This window comes from Dysidea avara, chromosome 6, assembly GCF_963678975.1.
Source record: "Dysidea avara chromosome 6, odDysAvar1.4, whole genome shotgun sequence".
NCBI lineage: Eukaryota > Metazoa > Porifera > Demospongiae > Dictyoceratida > Dysideidae > Dysidea > Dysidea avara.
Genome location: NC_089277.1, coordinates 1,514,743 through 1,528,909, shown reverse-complemented (window position 1 = coordinate 1,528,909; position 14,167 = coordinate 1,514,743). Strand labels below are relative to the sequence as shown.

Sequence of the window (14,167 nt, the reverse complement as noted above, 5' to 3'; positions counted from 1 at the left end):
GAACTTATCAGGTACTGGGATAAAGTATTCGATATTTTGATTGCTAGCGGAAAAAAGGAATAGGCATATGCATTCACTCTACAGGGTAGCTTTGAAGTTTCTCAGTATGTCCTCTTAACTGTAACATTGATGGTAACAGAATTGTATCAGTAGTTACTGTACATCTACCAAGTTGTTCATAATTTTATACATTATAAAAGTTCTCAAGGTGTTGTGTCTGCTTTCTAAAGTGGGCCATCTAATTATACTAATCATTGTTCTTATCCAACCATTTCTACACTATTAAACATCACTACTATAATATGATACTGTGCATGTGTAGTGAGGTGTATAAGATCATGTGATCACTAATGACACACCTCCTGTAGTAGTTGTTGTGGTACTAGTATGACTTCATTATCAATGATGTCATCATTACAGAAGGAACGTGACAGGTTAAGGGGAGCAGTTGAAAAAGGCAGCATTGATGATATTAAAGAACTATTATCAAGTGGAGTAGATGTGAACGCTGATTTGCTTCCTCCGGTCAGTTAATATTACATGTTGCATCGAGTGATAATATTATTAAATTTTGTGTTGTGTATCAACTGGTGTGATGTGTTTAGAAGTGTGTGATTATATCATTAGAACTGATGTTGTAGCCAGTGTTTATTCTACGATTTCTCTTTTGGGAGTGGGGGAATCAGCTATGATCATGTGAAAGTCTTCAGTTATGATAGTTGGCTACACTCACAACTATAATAAGTTAATGTGCCATGCTACTTAAATACAAGGTTCCCAGTAAATACTATCCCTTGAATTAATTAACTTTTCATAAATGAAATTATCCACACAACATGCTATAGCTTTGTTTTCATCTTGTTTTGTAACAATAAATACAGTACATTATAATTAATAATTCATCAGTTAGCCACGTTGCTATGCATAGTTAAGGAAGTGTATCACTAGCAAACCTTTTAAAACCGCAAATTATGCACAGGAGTATCTTCTTAACTGTTTTGTAGTTTGTCTATCATGCTTTCATATGCAAATTCTCTACACAAAGCTTCATGGCTGCTTTTAATTTTTGTTTGCATACAAAGGGGATTGACTTGAAAAGATATGCCATTCCTGGTAGCTTACAAGACCCGTTACTTTGTTTTTCAGTAGTTATAATACTCCTGTTACAGCATGTAGTCTATCCCCTACTGAACTGTTTCATCTAGTTTCAGTTACTGGCCATACCACTACAATAAAATGTGTATTTGTGCACATGTGGTACGCTCTAAATGTGTTGTACATAGCATGCACTCCTGTGGTGTATGTGATGTGTAGGAGATGATAGTTCACATTTGCTAACTAATGGGCAAATGTGAACTATCATCTCCTACACATCACATACACCACAGGAGTGCATGCTATGTACAACACATTTAGAGCATACCACATATGCACAAATACACATTTTATTGTAGTGTACCCCTTCAAGTAAGCTGACAGTACCTAAAATAACTTTTATTTAACACTGCACACATTTTCAAGTAATTGGCTCCAATGTGTGTATCAGTAGCAAAGGAAGCACTGGGTAGGCCTGCACTGATTATGCTAGCATAATTTGTGGCATAATAGGTAGGCAAAACCATGCCAGCATAATAGGCATAATTTTTGTGCATTCTATAGTAATCAGAAAAGCTGAAATTCTGCCTAGTTTGCATGATGCAGAATGGGATAGTGTACAACCATGGTAAAATTAGATTTACAGCTACGTTGTGAAGAAAAAATTAAAATTTTATTACTCTAATAGAACAGTCACCGCATGTTGGAATATTTGCACACTTTAGATTTAACACTGCAAATTTGTGTAGTGTTAAGGCCTTATTTTAGGCCCTGAGTAAGTAGAAAGTTGAGCTTTAAAACAGTACATCATTATTGAATGAAGGCTGATTTTGTGTAGTCCAAAGCCTGATCACATGGGCATTGGACAGATACGCATACACTCAGACACATGTTTTTTGCCAATTGAAATCAATTTCAGGAAGCCAGGTGCACACCCAATGCCAACCTTGGCCAGCAATGGATGTGCACCTGGTTTAATAAAACAGTTGCCTGACTACTGTAGCTAGTTTGATATTTAAGGCTGCATCATGGGTGCGATTTAGATTTTTGTGATTGGGTGAAGCCAGATTGGTAGAGCATGACACATGAGTGTTGAATTGACCACACAATGTTGTAATATCTAGGACTACAATGTGCACATAATGTACACAAATGAAGGATCTTGATGGATGTCTTTCAATGCAAAATAAACTTTGCTATTTATGATTGAATTATTATTCATGGTTAATGGGAATTCTTAAGGAAATTAATGAAAATTATACTTTCTGAGATTGAATCTGAAGGTGTTTTGCTGGTTGTGTATGTTATATTGGGTTAAAGTAGAATTGGATTTATGATAAGAACTGATTAGAAAACTACAGTAGTTTAATCTAAAATTGATTCTGGAATATTAAATAGCCATAAGAATTTTTGATACTCATACAGAGTGTATATGTATACACTAGGAATTATTGTTAATATTTGATACTAAATCTTGGAGCATTTTAAGGTTGTGTTTGCAATTTTAAACCAGAGAAATTTTACGTATTCAACATAGTAATTCAATCTGATGACATTTTTTGCTATTTTAAAAACAAGCATATGCAGTGTAGTAGTCACTCATAATTTTAGGTGTGGTAGGGAGTCTGAGATTTTAGGAAGAATGCTCCCCCCTAACAACACTCTAACTGTAGCATCCCTTTAATATTGTCAATATGAAAGGTACCATATCAACTGAAGTACAGTATACCCCACACTGATGTGTGTTATGTTGTCAATGTGTATGTAAAAGTTCAACACTTTGTTGCTAGATAGTTCCTGTTAATGTCATCTATTCAGGTTAATATAACACTTTCATGGGTTACGGTAAAGACACCAGTATTCTACTTTCACATGTATTGTAGAGGGTTTGCACATGAATGTATTCCCAAAAGCACTTAGCATAATCAACCATTTATCGGATTGACTCAATTACCAGAAACGCATCAATCATTGGACAGGAGTTATACTATGGTGCCTGCATCCATAAATGCCTGTAGAAATGATCCAGCAAGTTGGAGCAATAGCAATTTTTCTCCCATCGTACTCGTCAGATTTTAACTAAGCCTGCGCCTATTATGCCGGCATAATTTTGAGAATAATGGGTCACCAATTTCGTGAGAATAATTCCAGAATAATGGGATGATTACAGGCATAATTTTAGAATTATCGGATGTTCATGGGAATAATCGGTGCGGGAAGTAAGGGTGTGTCTCTTCTTGATTAGCTAGAAGAAAGAGTTAAGCTTCGAAGAATGATATATAGCTGACATTATTATAGGAATGCTGGCTGAAAAGAGACTGAATAGCATCTAAAAGATTGATGCACTCTGATAGTACACTCAAATACTCTAATAGAGCAGTCAGATCATTTCATGTTAACAGTCTGCAGCCAGCATCAGGGAGATTATCTGCAATTCTGTACCTTCATGGTACACCTTATACCAGCGTATTGTTATCTTCTTCAAGTCTCTGAACATATTGATATCATGATCTACCTAACTTAGTATGTAAAGAGTAGCTGTAGCTACAGCTTTAATACACCAATAATTAAAAACTCTTGAATTATTAGCTATTCTAAGTCTGTTGTAACTACGTATGGCTACAAAATGATGTATAAGATAGAAGCTTTATCATTATATTGCTATTGATTAATTCTGGAAAAACTACTTAGTAGCATCTTGAAATAAGCGACAAATTGAATGAGAATTATTGTGGAATAAAAGGCCAGATACAAGAATAAAAAAAGAATAATGAGAGAATATTTTGGGAAATTCTGGAAGGAATAATAAGTAAAATTTTAAGCATAATAGGCTCAAGCCTAATTTTAACCCTATTGAAGAATTGTTCTCTAAGGTGAAAAAAGACCCTTAAATGGTATGAGAGTAACCTGCAAAACAATGAGATGGAGTTAGAAACTATTGTACAAATTGCTTTTTGTCATGTGACTCCAGAGGATTGCTCTGGGTGGATTGCTAGCAGTGGTATCTACTAAATTAACCAAACTTAAATAACTTTGATGATATTTTTGTGTGTAGACTGATCACAAAAAAGTGTAACTACAGTTAAATCGCGTAGACTACATGACAAGGCAAAGTGTCTTCTTGGTACAAGCTAATATTGTGAGTTAATGGGCTAACTTTCGTAATGAATCCAAAACTAGCCCCTTTTGTTCACAGATTCTTCTTCTGTTAGAATATTTTGTTCTAACAATGACTGTAATTCGCATAGCTCTTGTATTTTGTTCATCCTTAGTTCAATAATTTTGGTTGGAGATATACCAACACAATTTGGCAGGCTAACTGGCACATTGGTGCGGCACACATTGGAGTTTGTGTTGCCAAAGCTGTTGTCAATTACTACTGATGCACTAGTTGAAGGACACTTAACAGCTTCTGCAAAAGTCTTTGCAGCTCCAGTAATTGCTTCAGCTAATGATGGAGGTTTGATTTTTTTTTAATTGACTGGTAAGAAATTCAGGTATTTCATCCTTACTCTTGTGCTTCCCTGTCATTATAAGTCTTTCCCAGCACCTAAGTTGTGGGATTGAGTATTTGCTCCCATGCTTCTCTTTCAGTTTTGTACTTATCTCTTCTAGCTCCTGTTCAATTTGCTGCCACTTCGATGGTGGTTCATCTTCTGCTCTCTTTGGTCTCTTGCTATCTGTTTCATGAGCCCTTGCATCACACCACAACAGTATGCTCTTCGTTGTATACAAATACTCATTCATTGTACTTGTATCCCTTTCACACTCCAGCCAATACTTTGTTGACTACCTGCCAACAATGTATCCAATTTTAAAGTTATTTGTTTCGGGTAGCATGTTATGAAACTAATTCATAAGTGTAGCTCTCATCTCAGAAATAGTTTCAAATTTGGCATGGAAACTGTGGACGTCCCCTAATGATGTAGTCACTTTTCTTGTTGGGGTTAACAATCTTCAGTCTGTAATTACACACTTCCTGTCAACAAAATAAAATTTTAAAGCATACATTGCCATGCTAATATGCATGCACACAAAGCATTGTAGTTCTACACAGTATATGGATACCTCCTGAACAGCAATGAATTCGTGTCAAGTTTACAAATCCACACTCTGCCCGTAGGTCTACTGAAGAGGGGGCTTAACATTGATAGGTGCATTATTAATTACGTAGCTTCATAGATGGTATGTGTATGACTGAACTGCCCACATTTACATGTAATATTAAACCGTTGAGTGTCTGACTATACGCAGTTGAACTCCGAGCAAAACTTATTTGGGCCTAAACCTAAAAGATCACGTACCACATCACTTTCAATCTCCGTTTCTCCCTCAACACAAAAGTAACCTTCCGAAAAATCTTCAACAAGAAAATCGTCTGTGGCCTCATCTTTCCAGGCTAAAGGGCACGTGATTAAGCCACGTGTTAAATTTTGAAACACCCTTTAGAAAAGGTGTGTATATAGCCACTACTACTGTGACGAGAAGTACCATTGACCCCAGCTGCAGGCCAACTAAGAATGTCTGTTGAATCTGGTTCAAAATCAATTAACTACGTGGCACGGTTTACACTTTTCGGATTACACTTGACACATTTTATTTGCAAGTTGTCATGAAACCTCTGTAACATACTTGAAGGGTGAGGTCATGACACACCCCCTGGAGGTGTGGTCGATTAAACATCAAATATACATTTTGAGAAATTTCTTTGCTACCATAAATCTCAAGGTGCTATCCTATCTTGCACAGATTCCCTTCATATCACACAACTTTTCACAGAAGATATTTTACATACATAACAGTAGCCTTGATTTATAACAGTTTCAGTCAAATTCACATCATTTTTATAAAAAGAAATTTCAAGCAAAAGCTATTGACTTAATACAATAAACGTGACAAGAATTTCAGTATATACAATGTTCTTGAATCTCACAGAAGATATTTGTCTAACACAAAACAGTTGTATAGAAGTAATTCCATAAAGTTTGAAAGGTCTTTTTCCTCTTCCATCACACGAGTAATTGACAAGATTCATTTTGCATCGATCGCGTTTTTATCCCACTCCATCATTTTATTAAGTTGCAATCACATGATACTACATACCACATGATGTGCCATGACGTGATGAGTCTTTTGATGTTTATCACAGCGCTGTAGTGTAAATAGCAATGAAGGTACAGCAGGTTTTTTAAGTATAAAAAATGACTTTAAATTTAAAACAATGTTTTAACACTTTACTATTGTTGAAGAAACAAATCTTTGGTACCATCGCGATCGCCAATGTATAAGGAATAAAATGGCAGTTGATTCATGGAAATAGTTCAAGCGAGTGTCAAGTTATAAGAATTTGAATGGAATAGTGTAAAATCTAATGTGTAAGTTTTGGGCATTTATGGATGCACGCACCATAATAAAAACGGAGGTACATAGAAGTGGCATGGTTGACAAAGAGTGTGTTATGCTTTGTTAAATGTTGTAATTCTACTGATAAAGAAATGAACAAAGGTTAAAAATTTGTGTACCTTCTGTACTGTAGAATTGGGCTGTTTTAGAAGTGAGGTCAGCCTGTGCAGGTGTGTAGCCAGGATTTTTTAAAGGAGGGTTCCAAGAGCAGTATAGGGTTATCAGAAGCAGGGGTCTGGGGGCACAACCCCCAGCCACTGAAAGACTTTCAATATTTTAAAACTCAGTAAATTGCTATGTTTATGCAAAAAAGTACATTACAGTCATTATAAGTGCCTTTGAGATGTAGCTAGGACTAGATAAAGCTACCTAGTAGAAACAGACAGCATAACACCACATTTTCAGCTGTTATTGGTTAGGGAAAACATCTTTTAACACCAAAGTTGGTACACAGTAAAATGAAGTCAAGTGAATACCTCTGCTAAAAGTGGAATGTTGGATTGAGAAGGGACATGCGGTGGGAATAAATAAACTTTCCATTAATTGGTTGCTTATGATAAAAACCGTTGTTAGTCTGCGGTTTACTTTGGTACCCAATTGGTGAATACACTTATTTGGTCACCATGTATCATGCTTTACTAACTATCAGTATCACTATCAAAAGCAGTTAGAAACAAATATTAAATACTAACTCTAACTCAGAAATATGTAACATCAGATTAGTTAATTAGTCATGAACATTAACACTTTGTACAATTTTGGCAATGGCTATCCTAAGTAACTAGCCTAGCAAACATTAACCTATATAGATAGCCCTTTCTACACTGAATCATTGAGAATTGCAGCAGCCTTCTCTTGTGTACCTCAGGAATGTCTGACAAGCAATGGAATGGTTATTAAACATTTTACGAAACTATATCATAATAAGTTTCATGTCCAATCACTCTATATTAATGTTAACAAGATCACATGATTGCCTTACAATACTTACTTGATAGAGCTCTACACCTTTAGTATCCTGTTTACTCCTTGTATCACTGATGTGACTAAGTGATGATAAGTTGTGCCCAAACTGTGTCTGCCATATGGCTAGCAAGAGACAATTTTTTTTGTGGTTTGACTTCATTAACATTTTGGTGAAAATATTTGAAATTGATCATCAAAACAAAAGTGACATTTACTTGATGCTGTTGTGATAGTACTGATCCTGTGTGCTCTACCTAATATGACCAAATAACTTAATCCAGCCATACCCTAAGGGTACATTACCACAGTAAACACTCTTTGTGGTTTCCACACTTTACCACGCAACCACAACAGTTTCCCCATAAACCTGATACATTACAATGGAGTATATAAGCTAAAAACTGTAATGGTGAATGTGTGGCTTTGTGAGGTAGATTTCCCTAGGGTATTCCCCACATGTGGCAATTTTGTATTCACGATGGTTGGTGTATAAAGAGACTACCACTATTAAAAACTGGCTAATTTTAAATCTTAGTATAGTGAATATTAACTGTATCACATGTTAGCTAGAACAATGAATCAGATGTAGTAGGTTGTGGCTAGTAGATTATTAACCTATTGAGCTGCAGTACTGCTGGAAGGCTGCATGTGTTGTAGACTCTGGGATGTACTTAAATGATCTGTTGATGGTTTGCAATGACCACAAGTCATACCCTTAACAAACAGTGACAGTTGAAGCTGTAACCCGTGTACTTTTCAACCTTGACTTGTGATATGTGTACAACCATTAGCTTTACAAGTATTTGCTATAGTGTAGTATGCACAAGTATAACTTACAGAGCGCTACAATTGGGTTTTGTAACTGTTAGTAAAATAGGGTAATAAAGTAATTGGATATCGGCTAAATTAAGGTTGGAACTAGTACAGCTGTACTAGTATTAAAGCACATTTCAGTAGCTATTGACATTTTAAAGGACTACACGGTGAACACCAACTAACCATAATTCCAATTTTTCTGTGTACAGCTTTTTTATAAAATTATTATGACTGGTGAACCCACACATAACACATCAAAAGAAAAAAATGGTACTATGCGTCCCAGCTACCAATTATGGTCCGAAAAGTGAAGTATCCATTATGCTTTGTTTTCAGCTACAGTATATTCAACCCGTTACACAGCATTACAAATCACGAACTGTTCAAAGAGCACCTCTGCAATCAAAGTAACCACTATGAAAAATATAATGTGAACAATTTTTGTTACGAATGGAAGCCATGCATCATGCACTACTGCTAAATCGACACCTTTCACTGTCAGCAAAGATAGAACAGACACAAAGGAGGACACTGGTAAGTCCATGAAGAATGCATTGTAAGTACTGTGGTATGCCAAAAGGCACGTGTCCGGCAGAAGCAATGTCGAACAATGAAAAAATCAAACCCATAATAGCCTTATACGTAGTCAGGAAATATTGCTAAAATCTGGGAATAAATTCCTTACCAAGAAATTTTTTTACCAATGTATTTGTAAAGGTGCCTGATGACATATTTCAAAAAGTTTAAATTCAACTCCTGTGGGGGAGCCTGTAACAGCTGCTGGAATGTTGGGTACCCAAAACCGTATCGTGAAAATTAAAAAGTTTAATTTTGCCTTGTGTGGAGTCAAAATAGGGGTTTTCATGATTCTGAATTGAATAAAAGCATTTGTTTCGCATCAAAACCACTCCTTGGTGGAAAAAGACCACACTCACTTTCCACTATTTACAACCTTTCCCCCTCCCCACCTTTGCTAGATATTATGTATTTGTTTGAATAGACACTACAATTTAAAATGGCTCCAACTGTCAAACACCTCAAAAGTCAATGTCTGCATGAGTCTTCTCTAGACTCTATGCCATCATTGATGCAATTCTTGCATGTAATGCCTTTGCAAATTCCACATGCAGAGATACACTGGACACTGTTCTTCCTAAAACTGCATCGTAATCTCCATGGCAATTACAGCTCGTGAACAGGAGTAGCTCCTTGGAAGCCACGTGGTCTAAAGTAGGAACTGGCTCATAACCATGAACCCCTACAGTCCATCCATACTCATCGGGGTTCAAAGACATGCTTCGAAACAGGTTTGGAGATAGGCACGAAGAGAATGCTGTGCAGCTGCCCCTTCTGGTGGAGGTAGAGTCTGTGGCTTGATCAGTCCAGCTGCTGCCTTACTGGCAAACATGTTGTATCAAATTTCTCCCAAAGTAGTAACTGGTGCATTGTAAATGTACTTGAAAATGGCAATACCACCCCTAATCGCTGTGTCTTTAGTACTCTGTATGTCAAGGAAGATGTCCATGTGCTCATCAATACAGTATATCCTCTGCACAAAACTTGTTAAATAGGTCCATGGCCTGCAATTGAAGAAACAGTATCACAATCAGTGAAAGTATGACAAAAGAGCAAGTAGCGCCTCTGTCTTTCTGAGAGCGCTTCTCGGATCATCTTCACATCGTAAGAGCCCTTAGATGTGGTGAAAAAAAGTGGATGCTTGGTATTTTGAGCAATGATGCACCAGCGCGCATTATCAGCAAATCTGCATTTTCTGCCCGCACCTGTTAAAATCAACAACCATGCAAAAAGTTGTAAGTAAAAAAATGTACTGACCTCTACAGAGTCATCTGTAGCATCAGTCAATGTTACTCTCACAATTGAAGTGTCAGTATCATTGTCACACTGCACCACGGTGATCTGATATTTCCGGAATGTTAAAGAGAGGAGATAGATGAGCTCACTTTTGTTGTGGGTGTTGTCCATGAACTTTACCCTTGGTGTCAAATGTATCATATCTGGTACAATCTGTAGATTACGGCAGGGGTTCTTAGTATGTCGGATGTGGTCGTGATCTTTTGGTGTGATTCTGTACAAAATTTCATTTTGCTCCTTAGTTGGAGGACTATTCCTTTTTCTAAACAAAGTGCATCATCAAGTTATTCATGTGCAAAATGGATTATTCACATCAACAAAGAGAATCCATTAGAGTTTTTAATATCCACAAGGCTATTACATCCTTAGAATGGCACATATAAGAGTTAGCCTGCAGAAATTATTTAAGCCACTGTGTTGTAGCCATCGAAGACAACAGTTATCTTTTGAGAGTGTCTGCCAAGATACTGAACATAGCTGAGGTAGCTGTCAGCAATCTCCTGCCAAGTCTGACCTTGTTCCCACTTCACCATGTGGAGCAGCCATCCACCATCAACCACCAGGCTGGAGCAGGGTTGGTCAGTGAGGTTAAGTGGATCAGTCAACCGCTTCAGGCTAGTGTTGCCTTGTTTGCTTTGTTCATTTTTTGGTCTTTGTTGCTAAACAAGGATAATGGGGAGGGAGTCAGCTCATACTCGACTGTCATATCCCTTTGAGAAATAATTATCAGTCAGTTGAACAACTTAAGTGAGTTTATGTGAAGCTTCTTTTCATTGATTTTGGGAATCATTCTGAGCGATGAGAGGGCCTGTACCTTGAATTACCTGCATGATAGATGTCACTGACTTTCCGTCAAGGTTTATCTGCATATTCCTCCCTACTTCAGTTGCTCTTTCAGCATTAACTGCATCATCGGTGGTGCTTGTGAATCCTGTTGAGAAGGATACAAGCAACTGTTTGTCATGATCAAGGTCAAAGGGGTTGGTTTCCTCTAGCCATTTGAGGACAAGTCCAATTGCTTCAGTGTCTTGCTTCATCTGTGTTTTGGCAAGGTCTTTGTGGAGTGGACCATGTTTCTTGATACCCTCTTCCATGCAGTCATTGATATAGGAAAGGTGGTTGATAGTTTGTATCCAACACTTGTGGCCAGAATCACTATTCCTCATCCTCCCTCTTCTCAACCCACCTTCTGACTTGGCCACTTTCATCAGTGTCTGCTCAATACAGATGTCACACCAGGTACCAGACCATTCATGACAAAAGTAACGGACAACATGGTTCCCATGGGCTGTAAAACTTTCATAGGTTTCCTTGTATTCAGGTGAAGTTTTGAGTTGCTTCATCAGCTGACAATACAGTCGTGCACCTTTGGCATACTGATGATGGCCTGCAACTGAAAAGATGTCCAACATCTTGGTAACAATGCAGGAAATGTGCCCATTGTATTCTGCAAGCCTTTCAGTTCTGATGAAGATCTTGATGGCATCAACCATGTAGTGGTACTGCACCCACAGTGCGGATGTTCATCTCCATGTTAACCTGTAGTACTTCACAGTTAGATATTTTCAGACAAGTTGTTTTATCACCACACACTGACTAACGCACAGAGTACACAGCATATTTATACACAAAAACTACAACAGATAAGTTACAAAAATAGCCCTGAATACATATGATCTGCATTAACATAGAAATGACTTAAGATGGTGCTGATTGCATGATACAAAACAAAGTGTTAACACAGTTATGTGTATGTAAATGGGTTCATGGCTTCATGCTTCTTTGTTACATGGTGTGACTTCTCAGTGTTCTCAGTTGATATTGATAAGGTTGCTACAAACCTTTAAGGACCAGAAGATTTTTTAAATTATGTTTTCTATAACAATTGAAATTGTATTGTACCAGTAGCTATAGTAGTAGTTCTTGTGAATACTGGAAAGTGGGCGTGGTCTTTTCCACCAAGGAGTGGTTTTAGTGCAAAATGCTTTTATTCAATTCAGAATCATGAAAAAACCTTATTTTGACTCCACACAAGGCAAAATTAAACTTTTTTAATTTTCGCAATATGGTTTTGGGTACCCACGTTCCAGCAGCTGTCACGGGTTCCCCCACAGGAGTCGAGTTTAAACTTATTGAAATTCCCAGATTTACCAGATATCTGATAATATTCCCTGACTATTAGCCATTATCAGGTTATGCTTGTCTGAAGGCATCACTCAGTCAGGCAGTCAGTTACTCAGTTATTCAGTCAGTCAGTAGAAAATTCCATTTAATAAATTTTTTAAATTCCGTAGCAACTTGTTGAAAGCGTTTCAGGTCGATCTAAAGGTTTGTTTCTTACCTAACCAATACTGCTCATTGTCTTCAAGGAAAAGTGAGGCTGGTTTTTGGGTGATCCAAAGCCATATAATTTTCATTACACAAGTTCCAATATTCATCCCTGTGATCAATTAAATGTGCAATGTGGCCAAACCAAGACTGGCTCGAGGTAGACTGGCTATATTCGATTGGGTAATTGTAGTTCAAAAGAAGTCACTTTATCCCACTGAAGTTTATCTGATTATAATTGGTAGATAGTAGCTATTAAATTGTTTGGAAACTGGATACAACTTTCTGAAGGGTTTTTAATAGAGCAAAAGTTATGAGCAATTCAATTCCTATATCACTACAAAGCTTTACCATAATATGGATAATTATCATTTATCTATACACCCAAGAAAGATGGATCACAATTGATGTGATTACTACACAAATAATGAATGTTGGGATAAGTCTATGCTGGAATATGCTTTGAAAACAAAGTGCTAAGCATGAAGTAATGTTTAACTATTAAGGTATCATTAAGCTATAAAGTGAAGCATTACTGTATAGGAGTTGGGGTAAAGAAGTAACTAGGTACAATATGTAGCTAGTTTCCCCAACTCTGACCTCATGGTATTTGTTCTGTTTGGCCCACTACAGACAAACTTGTATGCACATCAAAGGAAACAAAATTACCAGACATACAATGTCTTATTAGCCCACTCCTAATTTCTGTGAAGTGATAATGAACATTTTGCTTCATTTTCAGCTACGTACAAGGTGCATGTTCTGCTTGTTATAAAGGATTACAAACAAAGAACAGCACAAGAAGCTCCTCTGCAGTCAATCCAGTAACTACAAAAATTAAATGGGATAGTCAGAACAAGAAACCATTGATGGCACTGCCAACAAGTCAACACCTATGTGGTATTGGAGAAAGAAATGGAGGACAATAGTACATGAAATGCATTACTGCAGATGGCAATATAACCAAAAAAATGCATTCTGGTCACTCTGAAGGCATGTATACTTGTCTAACCAATACTGCCAAATTGTTAACACTGATGCTGGTTATTGTCTGGCAGGAAAGCACAAGCCTTAATGATCTTCTTAAAGTACTCTAATGGACAGTTATTTTATATTGGCCTTTAGTTTTACATTCAAATGATCCACTCTCTACTACTTCAGTTATTCTGAATGAACCAAATAAAGTAAGGTCATAACTAAAATGATTACTGAAGTTAAACAACCATGTCACTTTTCAATAACTTATAGCTGGTAGATGTGCAGTGAGTCATTTCTAAGATATATCACTGTTATCATTCTTTCCTTTGATTTAACATGTGCAGCCTCACCAGTAATAAATTATGTTAAAAGAGTTTCAACATGTATGTTGTAAGAAATCTGTAAATTTGAAACATCAAGATCTTCCCTGATCTATTTTTGCTCTTAATTCTTTGATGTGATGAAAGCAATATATAATGACTTTGATGGTAGCAACTAGAAAATATATGGTTTTACTGCTACTTTATTTTACTGAAGAAAACTCTGGACTATACCTCATCAAATATTACACATAACAAATGTAATAACAAGTATAAGGTTACTCACCATACTCTTGTCATTTACAGTATTAGTTGATCTGTATACACTATACTCCATATTAATGTGTGGTATATTGTGTATGTAAAAAGTTCAACACTTTGTTACTAGC

General features: G+C 36.7%; 1 protein-coding gene across 1 annotated transcript in view; it reads left to right on the top strand.

The window, feature by feature from the left end:
• LOC136257464 (ankyrin repeat domain-containing protein 49-like) overlaps positions 1 to 14,167 on the top strand; it is a 138,172-nt gene that overhangs the window by 48,533 nt on the left and 75,472 nt on the right. Inside the window, exon 2 of the mRNA XM_066050685.1 lies at positions 421 to 525. Within this exon, the coding sequence (XP_065906757.1) occupies positions 421 to 525 (105 nt within the window). The remainder of the gene's footprint in view (positions 1 to 420; positions 526 to 14,167) is intronic.